At 43.4% G+C, this 19,703-nt stretch overlaps 1 protein-coding gene across 11 annotated transcripts in view; it reads right to left on the reverse strand.

Annotated features, from left to right (window-relative positions):
- The window catches only part of Sox15 (Sox box protein 15), a 50,175-nt gene that overhangs the window by 15,442 nt on the left and 15,030 nt on the right, over window positions 1–19,703 (reverse strand). For 9 of the 11 annotated variants that reach the window (XR_010891256.1, XR_010891255.1, XM_067359380.1 and 6 more), the window contains 3 exons: window positions 12,111–12,575; window positions 2,012–2,198; window positions 1,172–1,451 (listed from right to left, as the gene is read on the reverse strand). Coding sequence is in view for 9 of the 11 variants with exons in the window: in XM_067359380.1 (XP_067215481.1) it covers window positions 1,172–1,451; window positions 2,012–2,198; window positions 12,111–12,286 (643 nt within the window). In the remaining 2 variants the exon portion in view is untranslated. Of the gene's footprint in view, window positions 1–1,171; window positions 1,452–2,011; window positions 2,199–12,110; window positions 12,576–17,324; window positions 18,367–19,703 lie in introns of those variants that run through there. The other 2 variants (XM_067359383.1, XM_067359384.1) reach the window with 2 other exon arrangements.

Genomic DNA, 19,703 nt, shown 5'->3' on the forward strand with positions numbered 1-19,703 from the left:
GAAAACCGCAAGATCGGTGCCGTAGTTTTAGGTTTCGCAAAATTGACGATTTGCGTATGCGGCAACGCATTTCTCGCATCGTCGTTGGAACATCCGCGCTCGCTTAAAAAGAAAATTGTTGCTGGAAATCGCAGGGACGATAATGCCGACGATCAAAGTCAGATTTGACGAGGACTCGAACGGCCGCGACGCGATAAGAGAACGACTTCCCTATCTCGATCGAAGGCGCAGGTGGCTGGCGATACGAACGGGACCGCCGCGCGTTACATTCGCAAAACCGCTCAACGCCAGCGTCAGATTGTACCACGTATTCGCAATTTGCTATTCGCAATTCGCGATTTCTGCGCGAGAGAGAAAATGCGCCGATTATTTTATTTTATCTCGCCAGTAATATAATTCTTTTCCTCGACATTTCCACGTCATTTCTACGCGAGCTCTCACCTTTCTCCTCGTCCCGTTAAACATCCACACAGCTCTGACTTTAATGTGTAATTAAATTAATTCCATTCGCCTGACACGTGCAATTAATTTAATGATAACGCACCGCCGCCGCCGCCGCTGCGAGGAGGATTTTTTCCTGCTTTCTTATTCCCAGAGCCAGTTTCCCGGCGGAAAAGTCTTTTCCCGCGAGAAGCCAACATTGTTTCCGTATACGTGTACTTTTAAAAGACCGTAATCTCGCGGCCCGATCTTCACCGCGCCCGAGGAGAGAAAATTTTTCCAACAACATGAGTACGCTCGATAATTACGTTTGAATTTGCGTTTCAAAAGATACAATGTTTTTTTAATAAATCGGCCGAACAGCTTAGCGTAGAGAATAGAATATATCAGCACTTTTATTGAAAGCGCTGGATTTCTAGATCCGCAAATCGTGGGAATTGATCCCTCGTTAAGAGAAGAAAAAGGCATTTATTCTCCGGTGATTTATTAATAGATTGAGTTTAAAAGACTTCTAGAGCAATTAACACGAATGAATGAGAAGTTTTCCAAGGGCCGTTATCTTATTTTTCTAGCTCATACGTGTCTCGCGTGTATATATTATCTCCGCTAGAAAAAACTGGCTTCAGTTTTTTTTTCTTAGAATACCGCTTTGACAAAGTTCGCGGAGGAAAACTCAAGAGATTTCCAAAAATACGCCGATAAGTGCATAGAAAATAATATGCGCACTCACCGAGCATCTTGCTGAGATCGGCATTGTGGAGATCCGGATTCTCGTCGGCCAATTTCTTGCGCTCGACCTTCGCCCAGACCATAAACGCGTTCATCGGCCGACGTATCCGTTGTTCCTTCAGGCTCCTCTGAGCGCTACCGCCGCCGGGATGGCACATCTTCACTCCCGCGGGAATCGGCGAGATGCCCTGCTGGTATTCCAGCGACGGGCCGGAAGCCGCGAGCCACGGCATGTCCTCCAGCCGCTGCTGTGCCGCCGGACCGCTCAGCATGCTCGGTATCTGCTTTCAGGAAGTGGTATATTATTGTAAACATTCTCTTGGACATTTCCGACGTTTATTGCCACACCGTAATGTCTCGAATATTCTGAAAACTGTTTCCGGCAATTCTGCGAAAATTCGAAAGGAGATGTCACGAAAAAAATATAACATTTTAACAAATATAAATTATAATAATTAATAGAAATATTATCATTTTTTTTTTTTAATCAATATGATACTAATTATTGGAAAAAAATAAGATAAATTAACTTATTATTCAATCAAATATCCGATAAAACGCTGCTAGAAAATAACTGATAATTAATGACAAGACAAAACACAAGATTAATGAATCGATGCGTCTACGGCGCGCAGATTTTACTGTCGTACATCCGGTATTTCACGAGGCGATTTGACTGCGAAAGCATCGAGATTCTTTCGTGCATCTCCGAATAGTTGCGCGCGAACGAGTCGTCGCGAAGAACGTAGGTGTTTACAGCGCCGGTGTAAACGTCAGAGTAACGCGGATCTATCTCGAGAACGGCGTCTTACAAGAGTCTAAAGTCAAATAAAATGCGTACCGAGATGATTTGAGTATCGATGGGCATCGAGCTGTCGTTACCGTCGATACCGGAGTCGATGTCGTAAGCCCTCGATGTGGGAGTCGCGTAAAGCGAAGAATGAAGTGCCAGGAGTCCGGGCGAGCCGCCGTAACCGCTCACCGGCGGTGGTGGCGTCACCTCACCCCTGTCATAATTGTCCAGCATCCTGCGAAAATCAAAGCAGAATGTATCTAGCTGTATTCCGCGCTGACGCGAATAAATCTTTGCACGCGTTTGTTACGCTCGACTTTAACGTTTCTTTTTCCCTTCATTTTTTTTCTTATATTTTTCCCTTTCCGTTGCATACATTTTTTGTTAATCACAATATTGTCTGAATAATGTGTATACTCGCGCGCGAATACATCAGTCAACCGCATACACGATTTTCCAAGGTGCGGCGATAAGCGCTGCTTAGGAGTTCGGATTGCTTTAGACCGACGCTCGATCGCGCGCTACGTGACGATAGCAGCAACGATCGCGAGCAGCGCGGGAGATCGATTCCGTATCACGGCTACGCTGATAGTAATTGACTTTGGCGTTTCTCTCCGTCCTCGGCGAGAGCGAGCGAGTAAGCGAGATGAAACGCGAGTGAAATCCCGTGGGTCGCTCTCGTGCCCGAGCGGCCGATTGATCTGTCAACCGTTCCGTTAGGAAAAGAGTTGATCGACATGAATGAACCATTCAAGGCCACTTAATGGAATTCCCACGATTGTCCTTAAGGCATTATGCGACCGTGCGCCGGGTATAATAGCGCGAACAGCTGTCCGCGGCTTACGAACCCATCTCGCATAGACGCGCGCACACATCGCTGAGCACGCGTTAAGTCTACAGTCTTCCTGCGTAGAGGCGTACACATGCATGCACGTACGTAGTTCCGGATAAAACGCGCGGCGACATATGTAATGCACACGTATGATATTCCGCGAATGTATGCACCGCGTGCGCGAGCGTTTCATATAATGGCCATTGTTTCATTCGGTTAGATTCGCGAGATGCCGCGAAACGCGGGGATAAAAACCTATACGGGTATTTTCATTCAATAGACCTCGCGCCGATTAGCGCACGTGTTTTTTGTCGCCCCTTGCATTGCCACAGCGAAAATACGTTTCGTCAATAGCTGATTAAAATAATTTATCGGAAATTCCAAGGGAATATGCTATATGAATCTCGACATTGAGTATCAAATAATTCAGACTTTTCTAATTCAAAGTATATTCGACCAGTTTGAACTATCTGAACGCATATTTTGGATTTTCAGAAAACTTGGATTGGTGTTATGATTCTATAAAATTTTTTAAATGTTTAATAATGAATTTTCGTCGAAAGAACATTTACTTCAATCAGTTTTGGATCTTCTTGTAATAAGGATGCGTGAAAAATATCGAGTTCTAGTTTGAAACTTTGTTTTATTTACGCAAAATATTATATTTTAGAAATATATCTCGTCTGCTTAATATTTCTTTCACTATTAATTTGCGATAAATCAAATTATCTTATAATAGAGATTAGCATTCTTTCTACATTTTTATTAAAAATTAAGACCATAAATGCATGAAACTATTAATTGATAAAAGAGATATTTGTAAGTTAATATTTTGTAAATTAATAAATATTCAAAATTATATTTCTAAGTATATACATTTAAAGTAATCTTTCAACGATCCGAAATGTTAGACCGCTGCAGAAATGAATAATTAATATCGCACAACTAAACAATAATAAATAAATGATAATTAAAGCCCGCCAAAGCCCGATGCCTCCCGTATCTTCTCTTCTTCTCGTTTATCGATGGCAGCTTTTTTATTTGTGAAAATACAATAAGAATCGCGCATTATTTTCTACGACACTAATGAACTTTGTTATTGTACATCACGACAAAGAAAAAATTCCAAAAAAACGCGGAATTACACAAAGCTATGATTGACACTCATAAACAGGCAAGCAAACGGCAGAGGAAAATCGAAAATTCTATAGTTAAAATTGACAATAATTTGTAAGAAATCTTCTAAAAAAATTCGGTAAATTTACACAAATTAAGATTAAGCTAACGCGTAATTCGATTGTTGTTTACCTTCTTTTGTGACTTACGTGATAGGTACTTTGTTACCAGACGCACGACACACGCGAACGGAACGGCAGCGGCAATCGTTTCGTAATATTACATCGCGTATTACATTGCGATCGCGACAATTATACGATTTTCTACAAATCATTGCTGATTTTAACTGTACAATGTTCGATTTTCCTCTGCCGTTTGTCTGCCTGTTCCGGAATCTCGATCAGATCAGCGATCAGATCGCTTCGTGCGATTTCGCATTTCTCTCGAGTCTTTTCTTTGTCGTGAAACGACAAAGTTTGCGTCGAAAAAAGTAGTGTCGTACAAAATCGCGCGATTGTAATTATAACAATTTTATTTTCGTGAATGAAAAAACAGCCATCGATAAAAACTATGGCGATGAAAAAGAGGACGCTCGGATGAGATCAAACTACGATTTTAAAAGGTAAGTAATTTATAATTTATTTATTATAATAAGAATCTTGTAAACTATTTTTTTACGTTATAGAAAACATATAGTTATTAATTAAAACTGACAAAATTACTTACGAATCCATGAATCGAAAAGAGAATCTTCGATATATTTTATCAATCTACATTATCAAACGTGACATGTGAAAAGAATAAATTTATTTCAACATAATGCAAGAAAAAAAATTGACACAACTTTTCCCTTCTGAAAACTCAATACGATTGCAACAAGAAAACTTTGAGCACTTACAATAAACTGCGTGGGCGCAGATTCGAATGATAAGTTATATAATATTATGAGTATTAATAAAGTATATAAAACCACTTCAGAGTAACAATTGCAATAACAACAATAACGTAATTCCGTTAATACGATTAAGCGTCGATAAAACAAATAGCACTCTCGATCGCAATCGTGTTTTGGGGAGAATATATTTTTCATCGTTGATAAAAGAGTCGTCGGACTCACGGCGGATACGATACGAAATTAAAAGCCATTAAACTCGTGGTCGAAGGATTCCCCGGGTTTAGCCCGCGTCCGTGCAGCTGCACCACCCACGCGTATGATAGATACGCCACTGCCTTCAGCATTGTTTCTTTAATGATTCATGTGGGGTGATTGTACCGGGAGTAAAAGGAAGCAGTTTCCAACCGCGAATGCAATGAGCCCGCGTCGTTTCGAAAATATTAATTCGCCAGGAGTCATCATCGGACGCTGATGCATCGACGAGCGCGCGTGCATAATGTCATGCTCTTTGTCAAACTCCGCAGCGACAAATTTGCTAATCGTATGATTGCGCAGTGCAAAACAGCTCGTACCAGCTCGCTTATTAATTTTCAGGACAAATATATCATAGGTTTACTGTGCGAAATGAATAATCAACATTCAATCGCTGTAAAAAAAACCACGATTTTTATATTAAAATTTAATTTATTTTAATTCGTGTTATCTTGTATATCTTTTTTAATGAAGAATAAATTTTTCATACTAATTACAAAATAAAATAATAATAATTTCGCGAATCTTAATGATTTCTTACGTCAAACCGACGATGCAAACGTCATTAATATTAACAAAGCGTAGTAACAAGATTCACACCGGTGGAAATAATTTATACAATATGCACTGCACTAGCATATACATATTATATGTCATTGTTTTATGTGAAATATTCACCACTCATGACAAAACACGCGTTCAATCGAACGCTACGTGATGTTTCGCTAATTCTCGGACGCGTTCAATCGATCAAAGATCGAAAAGTCTCCGGCGTAATGGAGAGACGCTTCTCGAAAATCTCGGCGCGTAAAAAACCGTTGGACGGTCCCAACGAGTGGCGAGACACGTTTCGCAAAGCGTGTCAAGGGAAAAGCGACAGTTATCCTTCCAGCACCGACGCGCCTGCCACACGTTACAAATAGCTCGGGCCGCGACCCGCGAAGCAGGACACGCTGTACACACAACTGCGTCGGAGTCGGCCGAGCAGGGAGACAAAGAGCAGAACAGCACAACGGCGCGTGTTCCTCCAAATCGGCATGTCCGTTGAGCCTCATGAATCTCAGCCGCGTTGCGGCTCTCCTTCGAGCGAAGGAGGGAAAAGCCCGGCGTTGTCCTGCACGGTTCGGCACGCAGCGACAGGCAGCGGCCAGCAGCAGCCAGCAGCAACCGGGGCACTCGCATGAGTCGTTCTCATCGTCAACGACACACTTGTTCCTCGAGTAAATTATTCTCTCCCCGCCCTCCCCTTCCTGCCCTCCCCCCTCCCCCCCGCTGTCCCTCGGGCCGGGCCGAAGGGGTCAAGCCTGCGAGGAAAGGTGCGGAGAAAGCTTTCAAGCGCGCGAAGCGCGTCCGACGCGCGGTTGACGCGCGGCGGCGCATTTTATTCAAATAATCGAGCGCCGATCGAACACACCCTTGCATTGCCCGACGACGCGGCGCGACGCGACGAAACGAGGCCCGGTGCAATCGCATAAAAGCGGCGAAACGCAATATACGTACCGTGTATGAATACGATTGTGCTTCGCGCGTATACATGTGGGTGGAGAATCGACCTGTATTCGCGCGTGCAGGCCAATCGCGAGTCGGATACGTAAATAAATCACGCCGAGAGGTGTGCGAAAAGATCCGTCCGCCGATACGTCGCGATATGTTTAATAATCATATTAACAATATCTGGCAAAAAAAAAGTATAATAATAATATTCGACTGACCTAAATGTTATTTTAATGAACGAACTTCATTCAAACTCATTGCAAAACGAGCTGTCGCAGCGAAATTCCTCGCAAGAATTGATGTACGAAGACGCACGAGAGGGGACTGTAATTTTATAAGCTTCTGATTAAACTTTTAAATCGAATGCCTAATGCGGTTCGGTTGGTAAGCGGAAGTGACGACCCCAGCCGCTCACCTCTGTACACTACTAACGCTCCGGCGCGTTTCAGATTTGAGAACGAAGAAAGCGTGCGCGCATCCCCGAAACCTTTACGGGTTGTTTAAGACCGCGGAACGGACGCGCCAAAAGTCGGAGATCCGTCCGCCGCCGTCGCGTCGATGTCTGCGTGTGTATTCCCCATCGTATACCCTTCTCTGACCTCAAGAGCAACGGCTGTGCCATTACGTACGACTTCCTGCCGACCGAGTAAAGGAAGAATCGAAGATTTCTACACAACTCACCTCGGGAAGAGGTGTCTGCGTGCGTGCGCGAGCGCGCGCGATGCAACCAGAGATACTGTCGAGCGACGAAAATTCCCAGGCTAACATCGAGGCTAAAACTGCTTAATTTCGGAATACGTTGCGTTAATTGCGAAACGGTATCGAGAAATTCGATAAAAATTCTACAAGTGTTTCCAGTTTTTAAAAGAGATCTGTATCTCGTCAATTTTTCTCACGTCTAAAAATTTCGAAAAGAAATGTTTTAAATGTCTGTATTATTTATTCCAAATTATTGGAAAAAATGGTCTAAAGATTCTAACAACTTTTTGTATTTGAGTTTAACTACATTTCCAGGCAGTAATAGAAAATATTTATGATAGAGAAAATTAACGTAACAAATTGCACATTGTTGTTGTATAAATAATGCAAAATATCGCACGCTAAAATAATCGTTTGTGGATGATTTGATGTTCGAATGTATTTTAACGAAGCGCATCGTCGAATGTAATATCCGGTATTCGCTGTGCGGGATACTTAACTGCCTTAATTCGTTAATCCACGCGGCCATTGTTTGCAACGATGCAAATTTACCTCGTTGCAAATGAGTTTCGATTCATCGATAAGTCGCTATTGCCATTATGTTTATAACGCACTATGGATTTATGATAGATTCTAAAATCGCGACGAGCAGCAGCCTACGCATTCTTTGCCGCGAATTGAAAGCTGGTCGTTCGACGCAATGCGAAGCAGGCGAGTTTTTCATCGAAATTACTTATTGCAACGATCTTTGTTAACATTTATGATGCAAATATGATTTAGCTGTCTCGTAATGACTTTCTTTGCACTCGCCGTCAATTATAGAACAATGAAGCGGTGACATTTAAAGCGGAATCATCAGTTCTACTTTTTTTCGTATAAATTCAGAGAATATTTTTTAACAATTAATATAGTCGATTGATAATCGGTCGGTATACACGATATCTCACAAATTAATCAGTATGCTGCTACATGTCGTGCGCGAGAGCGTACATTTCATATGTCGAAATAACTATAAATAATGTTAATTCGCAATTAACTGCCAGTCACTGCTTAATCGTCAAGTCACCGATCTGAGTCACCGCAGAAAATACAAGGTCGTCGTCGGTGGCTTGTGCACACGCTCGTCCAGGGGTTAAGCGCGATGTCATTACTCCGTAATATTATTTCCTTGATTTTATATTCATATGCGCTGTAACAAAACATCTGAAAAACCCCGTTCGAAATTTGTACGGGAAATCCGATCCGCCTGACAATAAAATAGCTGCACTTTTTCCGAGCCGAGACGTTATTTCCAGTCATCGAGTACCGAGAAAAGTCGAGTTGTATTTGCCTGCCGGTGGCGTAGCGTATCGTTCACGGAATTATTGACGTTTCGTCGATATAATCGATGTATTTGCAAATTGAGCCTGCTCGAGTAGGCTAGCGCGGTGACATACTATCGTTAAGATATTAATTCTTATCACGCAAAGAAACGAGAGTTGAGGATTGCGTTGGCTGTACAATATTAGCCAAAAGTTATAGAAATTTGAAAGCAACGTACACGTATTTCGTAAAATAATACTATCAGTTTGTCTGAAGTGTGAAATAGATAAATGTGTTGATTGTGCGGAAAATTTCAATACTGCAATATTTAATGTCTTTATTGGAGAAAATGATTGGAGCAAATTATTAATAAATTTTGCAGCGCGCGATGTTCCGTAAAGATCAATGCGAAAATAAAAATTATATAATTTTTAATCCGAGAATTGTGTCTAGATTTTTTTTAGTATATACAGGGTATCCCAGACTTGAAGACCGTATCACCCGTTAATGGCAGATTCCTGAGATCATTTAGAAACGAAAATCTTAATACCAAAATGTCGAGGCTACTATGGTATTTGAATGGGAAAGGCTTAAAGTTTACCAATAGCTTGTCAGAATTTCGCGCGCTCAGGGACATCGCATCTCGAAAGAACCCTTGCACAACACTTTATTCAATACGTTTTATTCACTTCACTCAGCTCTTATTCACTTTATTCACTTTATTTACATTGTTCGCAATACTAACGAATTTACTAACGATAATAATTTCTAAATTGTATTAAAACGCGATGCGCGTCGAACTGTCAAAGCAGTCGTGCCATTGACAAATGACGTTTCTCATGTCATGAGAGAAAATCAATACTATCGATACGAAGTATGATCTGCTACATAAAGTATTGTGCAAGGATCCTTTCGAGATGCGATGTAGGGACCCTGAGCGCGCGAAATTCTGACAAACTTATTGGTAAACTTTAAGCCTTTGCAATTTAAATACTATAGTAGCCTTGACATTTTGGTATTAAGATTTTCGTCTCCAAATGGCCTCAGGAATCTGCCATTAACGGGTAATACGGTAAGTCTGGGACACCCTGTACTTAAAAGAAATATGAAACTAATCTATGAAATTTTTATACTTTTATCATGTACGTACATCAAGTTTATAATATGATTCGTATTTACGCAAATCTTCAAATTAAAATGTCGCGGCACGCGACATGCGATTACCCGGAACAAGCGTGACTGATTTTTTAATTAACAACTAATGTCATCATTTTGAATAGAAAATAAATAAAGGAAATGAGAATTAAATTTTTCAGAAGATAATAATCCAAAGAGGGGAGAGAAAGAAAGCTTTATTTATTTATTATTTATTATCAAATGTTCTGAAATGTAAATTCACTCAAGCGCGAAAAACTGATAGCACGTTAAAAATGTGAATGTGACTACGTTTATGATGCATCAATGTAAAATATACACAAACAAAATTATAGTATATGTGAGTAAGTGCACATAACTGTCTGCGATAAGTATAGCATATTTTATAAAGAAGGCAGCGATGCACGTAGCGCAGACAAGCCGAGGGAGTAGTCAAGGTAGAAGATGAGAAGTTGTTCAATCGCGGTTATCAAAATTTTTCTTCAACCACGTAAATACGGGAATCAATCAATAAATGAGCACATATCGATATTATTGCAGAACCGCGTGCTGTGATGTTTCAAGCGAGCTCAGGACTGAGAGAGTTTCCGCGCGACATTATAAATTCATACGCGCGAATGTCTAAAAATATTGAAGATATTGCTTGAAAAATTTTTTCAAATGCAACTAAGAATTAACATCAGACTTTATGTTTGATAAACACTTCAAATAAATTTTAGTTGGCCTCCGGATTTTGAAGTTTCTTGATAAAGTTTCACGTAACATCTACTACCGGAATATCTAATGTACCTGCATGCGTGCGTGCGTATGAAATAACATGACATGGTTTGCGATCCGTGTGACAGCCGAGAGCAACGGATGGAACGGCGAAATCATTTTGATGGAGTTGATTTTCGTCGTCAGGAAGCACCGCGGTCAAAAATTCTACGCTGTTGCCTCCGGCGTGGAATTTCTAGCCGCGCGTTACCACATTTATAAATTTAAATTATCAAGCCCGAATTAAAATGTGTGTAGAACACACCTCAAAATCGTTATTTTCTTAAGAATCATTCTGTGTCCATCTTTTCATAACAGAAACACCGAAGCATTAATAATTTTCAAACTATAAGTTATTAAAAAAAAGAGATATTCGCCAACTAAATTTTACGAAACTGAAAGAATAGCAAAAAAGTACAATTCTCTTAGTTAATTAATATTATATTACCGCGATACTTTGTGTTTCTCATCGCATCAGATCAAATGTTAAGATTTTTATTAATCCACGATCGGCAAACGTTGAACATAAAATTCTCGCAGCATCCCACAAATATCGCCGTAAGAAAACAAATAAGACTCGCGGGCAAACGAGATAAGAAATAGCTGAAATTATACGATACGTTAGAAACGCACGCCGCGACTGGCACTTTTTCTCAACCTCCTCTTCTTAACAGTCTCAAAGGGTTGGAAGGGAGAAAGAGAGAAAGAGAGAAGGGTGGGGGGGGGAGGAGTCGCTCTTATCCTCTTTGCCTTCGCAGTACGACGTAATGATAGTGAAACATTGAATCTCGAGCGTAAACTGCAATTTAATGGATTTCCAACACACCAACGTCTCGAGGACACGCGCAGGGGAAGGAGAAGGGGAGAGAGAGAGAAAGAGAGAGAGAGAGAGAGTGAGAGAGCAAGTCAGAAAATTCAGAAAGGAGGGAAACGGCGCGCGGGCGCGTGCGATCCCAACGAGGGTTGAGAGAAACGCATCTCATCGCCCTTCGGTATATATATATATATATATGTATATATATGTATGTATATCGTCCTCTCTCCGTCTCGTCGAGAGACTCGCACGGATCGGCGATAGCGCGATTGGCGATTATGTTAACCAAACACGCGCGGTACACGCCCCCGCAATTTGCCCGGGGATCATCTTCCCCTAATCGCCGGCGCTAATAACAGGATCACGGGGGTCCTGACCGCGCGGTCGTATATACTTATCCCTAATTCGCCGTATCGTTATTAATATATACGATACAATTGAGAACGATGGCGGGGAAGAAGACCGGATTGTCCCGATAAGCTCGCGATGTACGGAGTTTCGGCCACGCGCGCCGAAAAACGCGACTTCGCCCCCTTCTTTAACGTTTTCGTTTTGACAAATTTCACGAAAGTTATGTGTGATTTGCGAAATACACTTTGCGTCGCATTCATCGTACGTGAGTAACGCCGAGAATTCTCGCGATAATATTTAAACACATTCGGTGTATCAGACGTGATTTTAAAATTCAAAAAAAAAAATATTTCGGACAAATATTTTAAGAAAGTTTGTTACCTTATTTACGCGTCTTGCGGAAATTTTCTACGTTACGCATGAACCGGTATAAATTGATGAAATAAATATGAGAAAGAGAGAGAGAGAAAACAAAACTTACGTATAGTGAGAATAAGATGGACTGGTTTGATCGATGTGCACGGCGGTTGACAGGCCCTGCGCGATGGCAGTCGAGTGATCCCTAGCTGGCGAAGAATTCTGCGCCGCCGCTGCCGCCGGTATAGCGTGATGGTAGCGCTGGCACATTTCGGCCAAGTTCCACCCATGGGCATCCATATATTAGCACTGCTTCGCTTTTCCTTGGCGTACCATCCATTTCACACAAATGCGTTGATGCACTCACTCCCTCTCTTGGTCCGGTTTCGTTTTCTTTTCTTTTTCTTTTTTTTTTCTTCGCTTGTTTTCTCAGTGATTCACTCGCACAAAGGAACGTAAGAACGATCACTCACAACGATGATGCTCATCGTGTCTCCTGTCGAGTAACGTCCGTGCGACGCGAAATCGTCTGTCGTTTAACGATCCGCAGCGCGATACTTCGCCGTCTCCGAGGATGCACGCGCACCGCCTGTTAATTAAGAAAATAAATTCATTTACTCGCCTGTTAATGACGCGTGCGTATTTAAAGAATCGATATAGAGGTGCTGTTAAAAAACCCTCCTCGCGACATGCATGCCAATGATCGGTGTGAATTTAAAGTGGAATTATTTTCGATGTCGGATGAATGAACTTAACACGCGCGCGACAATCTCCCATTAATAAAATAATTATTATAGAAATCATCAATGTTTATGTTTAACATTGCGAGTGACTTAAACCGACTTAGTTTGTAATATATTTATGTTAGTGAATTAATGTTTCCGCTTCCGCTCACTCGATCGTACTTTATATTTATAAAGACTATAAAATATGGTCTTCGAGGAGGATTTTTCTCAATAAATTCAATTAAAAAAATTAATTTGTTTATTTAATTAGTAATCATACGCATCTCTACGTATATTCAGAAAATAATGCACTATTAAGTAGATTCCTCGCAATTTAAATGATAATAAAAATGTGAAATATTGCTGTATGAAACGAACAAAAACAAAAAGACTACGAGAATGATTATCAATTTAGAATATTATTATTGCTAACGGATAAATAGAATAAAATAACGATTTTCAAATAATAATATAAATAATTGATATAGAAACTACAAAAATAGTGAATATTTAATTAGCACCGCGTGGTGCAAATTGATTTAATTTACAGACGTTTATGTTTTTTGATAGTTTTATGAGTTAACGAATTAATTTGCGTTTCCGCTTATCCGATTGCGGTGTAACTTTATACTTGTGTCATTGCGACAGAATTATGGAACGTTTTCTCGAAGCGGAGTTTCTCCAATGACTTTCAATATACGCGCGTTCGATAGCTAACGGAACAACTAAATTCCATATTATATAACGATCCGAATGCAGTTTGAAGTCGCGGTTAATGAAAGTGTCCATTTAATTTCTAATCGCAAAACGGGTTAACGGGCACACCGCGTAATCGAAGGGCTCGAAAAGTCGCGTCGGATAACGATCGGCATCCGGATCGGCAACGGATAACCGATCGACTTCTATTTGCGCTGCGGCGATTGAGCGTTAATAACCGTCGTGCAAAGGTACTTGTGAAATAACTATAATCACTCGCGCGTGAGTTACCGCAACACAAAAATAATCATTGGATCCTCGCGATTCTATTTTTCCTTTTCGCTCGTGATTGAAAAAACGAACTACAAGAATTTGGGCAGATTCGCTCATAGACGAATGACGATGAAATCGCGTCGAATTTGCAAGATATCGAATCGCGGAAAAATATTTACAACTCGAGGTGAAAAATTCCGCGGTGTACAATTAATGAGTGTTATTTGACGTCGCGAAATCTGATGTTTCGGCTATTTATAATGACGACAGACGCGGAGAAATTTGCGACATAAAACCTGTAAATACCCGAACGCTAACTGGATCGCCGGCGGACTGTCGTTTAATTGACCATTGATAAATTCGACCGACACACGCACACACACTCGCGCACACACGGTCGAGAGAAACAACTTTGTAATTTTAATTCCCTCGAGGAATTAATCGTCGACTACTGGGGATCGGGACGCCGTGTATTCCGGCCGTTTAAGCGATCGGACGTTAATCACGCCGGTAACCGCCGCGATATCGCCACAAAGCGACCAATCGCCAGTAAATTACCGGTCCCGCGCGGTCACGAATGGTAAAACGCCCGCGTTTCGCCCGCGCGGAGAGGCGCAATTAAGCGCCGCGGAATGCCACATACGAGATCGTCTTAACACCGAAAACTTATGAAACGCGATACTCGCAGATCTATTTCACTACGCTCGCGCACCACGCTCGATTATCCGGCGACCGACTCGAAGCGTTCGCCGCGCCCATCCCGCTTAAACGTAATCGGAGACTTTCTGCAGTACCTTTCACAAGTCGAAGATTCATAACTCTTATCACTGTTAATTAGAGATACGTCGTGCGTATCAGCTGTAACTTCCGCGCGGAAATAAAACGAATGCAATGAAACGAGCGAAGTGGTTTGTCTTTTTTTTTTTTTTTTATTTAGCGTGAACGAGCACTGGTCGTACAACGACCACCGATAACACCACCTACGAGCGTGAGTTGAACGGCATAATACGCGGTGCGTTCGTTCCAGCGGAGATCTATAGCGAGCGCGTGCAATGTACGCGACGAAATCGTAAAAGAGTCGCGCGGGATCGCGCGGCGTGTACGCGAAGGCATACGTCGTATCGCGGCGAGACGCATAACGTAATAATCATAATGCGAGGATCGATACGGACGCGCGATGCGGTGTGTGTTCGTTCGTTGCATCGGCTGTCGCGCGGGGATGCCGATGCCGATGCCGATGCTATGAAAGTGAGGAGGAATGCGCGCGTGATGACGACGACAAGGATCGCCGCATGAAAAATTGCTAAATTATTAGTTTCTACGCCGCTTGTTTTCGTTCACGAGTGCGCGCGACGTGTTTGTACGTCTTCCCCGCATCACTATCTCACTCTCCCTCTTTCTCTCTCTGTACGATACGCATCTCTGGATTGCGTAAAGTAAGATATGCACGAAGAAGACGCATAACGCACGCCTATAATGCGACGGATATAATGAGCGTGCGGACGATTAGCGCGATTATCCGAGAAATGTCTCCCGATAAATCGACGAGGTATAAATCAGTATTACGGCATACTTTCTAATGTATAAACGCGGCATATCTCGTACGAGCGATCCCGGAGTTTTACGCGATCTAAAGATGCGGCAAGCTAGAGGCTGCTTTAAACGAAACTCCGGCGTTGACAAGAATTGCACGCAACAAGAAATTAAAAGGAACTGAATGGTATAATTATTCAATCTCATTTATTAATTCTGATTCAGCGCGAGTCGTCCTCAGAATTGCTCGCTAGAATTATTAGATTGATGAAAAAGATTTCATTTTCCTATAAGATTTATGTTAAATAAAATTCTATCTAGATAAAAAAAAGTATTTAAGTCAATAGTGAAAATTTTGCTTCGATTTTACAATTTGCAAGATTATTCTGGTGAAAACTTGTGCGAATGGATTTGTATAGCATGTTAGAAGTAATAAATCACTTTTCAATACTCTAACGTCCATAAATATCAATACAACTTTTTTTATTTCACGGGAAAAATAAAAAAAAATTAGAATGAGAATTTTATTATTGAAAACAAATGCTAACACAACTTTTTCTCAAAGCAAAAGACTGAAATATTATTTTATAAACGCATGTTGGGTAAATTCAAGGCTCTATCATTCAAGGCGCATTCAACTTTCTCTCTTTTAGTTTCTTAAAGATATTTTTCTCAAATTTTTAAACTAAGCGAAACATTCTAGATTTTATCACTGATAAATCCGTTCATCTTCATTGAAATTTCATTAATTACTCGATAAACAGGACTGTTCGAATATATTGAAATTAATGAACGGCAGTGCAAGATAACGTTCGAAAATATGCACAAGGTTTTCTCCTTTCATTATTAAAGCGGATTCTTTCGTTCGTTTAACGGGCTCGCATCTTACAAAGAGGTGGGTGTAGCGATAATTGTTGAATTCCTGCATGCGTCAGACAGAACTAAAACTTTGATTATTCGCATAATAATGATGCCGTCTCTCCGTGCAGCGTTCCTCGATCTTAGTTCACGGTAGATACGCGTTCCGCGTCGCAGTAAGGCGATACCGCGCATCGATCGCGTGCACGATTCCATCGAGGATTTTCAGGAGTCATTCGCGTAATCGCGAGGACAATTCTGCCGCGTCAGCGATTCGAGTATCGATTTTTGCACGTGTGCGCCATCGCCGAGAAGACAATCGCGATAATTACTCGTTCTATTCTTTTCAAATGTTAAATTATCTTCGCTCGATCATGCCATAATGTATTTCGTCGATATCAAGCTCAATCAAATTAAAAAATCTATTTTGTTTATCTCTCGACAGACAACGCGATAGCATTTTCAACAATAACAATCGAAATCTACCGAGGCTTTTCGTGAGGAAATCGGCCGCTTTCGCCGTGTATCGGACGCGATTTTCGCATCGAATCGATCAGCTCGAAATGGGATTATCCGCCGTGGGCTCTGGACGGCACGTAAGCATGCAGATAGGTCTAAACCGAACGTTAACGAAGGTTTCACCGCAGATTTTTCAGAAAATCGCCTCCACTCGCTCTGTACCCTCTCTGTCTCTCTTTCTCTCTCTCTCTTTCTCTTCTTTCTCCAATCGGACCAACCGTTTTTCTCTCTTCCTCTCTCGTTTACGCCCACGCGCGCGCAGCCAACTACGGAACCGGCCGGCGGGTAAGAGAGAGTGTATTTCTCGCTTATTATCCTTTCCTTCGATTTTCTACCGAAGGGAAAAGAATACGCCGACGAAGGTGCCGTCTACGTATATTATATGTATATGTATACACGAGCTGCGCTATGCATATATGTACATGTGTGTGCGTCGTGTGTGTCGGCGGGTACCGTCGGTATCCGTGATGTGTGACTCACCCGCACACGCGGTACGATGTTACACGCCGGAGATTTACAGCTCATTACCGATTTCATACCCGGGCGTCACGATCGATCCGCCGCCGCCGCCGCCGTCGAGCCAAGCCGAGCCGATTACGGGCGCCGAGACGGAGTCGAATCCTATCGCGTGCCATACCGATACGCGACACCGCTCGACGACGCTTGCGCGAGCGGTCGGGTTTCGCTCGTGGAAAACGCGCGCGCGAGTCGAATGACTTTTCTCTCTTATTTACCTGTGCCTTTTGCTCTTTCCTCTCCTTCCACAGGCAGTCACATGATCCGTCGATCGTTTGTACGGCGGTGCGTGATCCGGAACGATTTCTCGAGCCGACGGCACGAGCGACAGCTTGGGCGCGCACGTTCGATCGCGCGGGAGTTTTCACGATCGCCGAAGATCGTCGAGACGGGAGGTCACAGTCGATCGGCGCTCTTGCGACATCGCCGAGAGGGGAAAGAAAAAAAAAAAAAAAAAACACCGAGAGAAAAATATCTCGTGAGACTCCGATTTCAGCGACACGGCGGTATCGGCACACCAAGGCGGGACCGGACGAGCAGAACAATCCACAATGAAGCGAGCGCGCGAGCGCGCGCGCGCACGCGTGTGTGATCTGTCAGGCGCTCCGCGGAAATGTCAAACAACGAGGACGTTGGGCCAGCAGCAGCAGCAGCAGCAGCAGCAGCAGCATCGGCAGCAGCATCGGCGGCGGAAGAAACGGCAGCGACAGCCGTCGCTCGCGTGGGAGTGTGACATAATACCACGTTCCGTTCCTGCGCCACTCGATCGCGCAAAATCCGTCCGTAGCACTCACTGCCGATCTCCTCGTCTCTATTTTGCGCTCCGGGAGAGACCCGACACTGCGCGACCCGCGCTATTTTCTTATATTCCGATCCCCGATCACTGCGCCGCAATTACTCTCGCTCGGATCACACCGTACCGTACCGCTTCAATGTCGCGCGCGATCATTCCGTATGTCACGTGTCCGCCTGCGAATAATACGCACGCGGATTCTCGTGGTGCAGCAACGCGCGACCGGCCCGCTCGCGCCTATCCGCCTTGCCTCTGCCAGTCCTCTACCTCATGCGCGTTTCAATGCTACACGACTCGAGCCGAGCGCAGACTGAAGTCGAACGCGCGCGCTTTGCCGAGGTGAGCGGAGGTGACTTGCTACTCGGGCCGAGCCGGGATCCGACGAACCACTACGAATGTCGGCGGCGGTGTTGCGGCCGGTCGAGCGTACGAGAAGGAAGCGAAGCGATGTGTGCGCGTGTATACGTGCGTCCACGAGCGATTCCGCGTGTCTGTGCGCGATCACGAGTGTTGGTGAACATGGGTGTACCTGGCGGGAGAAGGTGCCCCGCGCGAGTAAGCGAGCGAGCGGGTGAGCGAGTGCCCCCCTCGAGGCACTGCGAGTGCACAGCCTCGCGGATCCGCCCGTGCATAGGCGGCCGTGCATCTTCTCCGCGTTCGCCGACCGTCGCCATCGCGCACGATGGCACGAAAAATGGATGAAAATTTTGCGGAAAAAGGTGGGAGAGCATGCGTAGGTTATTCGAGCCAAGTAAACGATGCCTCTTTCTGCGCCGATGAATTTCGAGAGTATCCTTTCAGCGGAAGATAAAAAAAAAAAAGAAACGATCTTATCAGATGATTTTAATTGACAGACACGTGTTGCTAAGAAAAAAATCGAAATGTAAAAGAACGGAAAACCGTCAAAAGCGAAAGTACTCGACGATTTTTTGTTACATACATATGAAATACACTTCTAGTTAATTAAAGTCTCAGGTATTAAAATGAAATTGGATTGTACTTGGTCGTTTCAAAGGCAATTGAAATCGCCTCCGGTCGAATATGCCAATAATTTCGCGCGTATAATGCTGTACTTGCATGATCTATCGCGTGTTTCGACAGTCAATCCTTCGCGGCTGAAAGTATCCGCAAATGTCATTGGAATATGAGATATTATAAGACACGGCAGCCGCGCGCGCGGCGCGTTCGCACACGCGGGAGTCGTCGAACGCGGTTCGTCGGAATGCGAGGCACGGATTCTTGATTTTGCGTTTTTAAATTTTCGTCGCGAGGTGTTCACAATGCCGCGGTTACGTAATCGAAAAGCGTAGGAAGCACACGCAGATTGATTAGCACACGAGAAGAGAAAGGTTGCGGCCGTTGCAGATATTGGCGCGGTGGCTCTATGCGAATCGTTCGCGGAGCGAAGTCGCGGCGAGAGACCACGTGGGTGTCATCACACGCGCGTGAAAAAAAACCACGAGAGATTATAGACGCACACTATATTCTCTCTCTAACGCCCGGAGCAGTGATTCTCAAAGGGCACGTCGCGGAAGATTTGGACGTTACATTGCTGCGGGCCGAAGAGGAGCCGCGTGCAATTTTCTTCAGCACCGAACTCTCTCTATCCGCTTGCAGTCGAGCGTGAATTGTATCATTCGCGAAATATTTTGCGAAATAATCCGTGTTTTCGGCAAGGGCTCTTGCCGCGGCGGACAATAGCGAGCGCCGTGAGCGAAAAAGTTTGAGAACCATCGGCCTAGAGGAGTGTAGGCACACCGCAATATCGCCAAGGGACGATGCATAAAGGATCCCGATAGCAATG

The sequence above is a fragment of the Linepithema humile genome, chromosome 7 (genome assembly GCF_040581485.1).
Source record: "Linepithema humile isolate Giens D197 chromosome 7, Lhum_UNIL_v1.0, whole genome shotgun sequence".
In the NCBI taxonomy this organism is placed as follows: Eukaryota; Metazoa; Arthropoda; class Insecta; order Hymenoptera; family Formicidae; genus Linepithema; species Linepithema humile.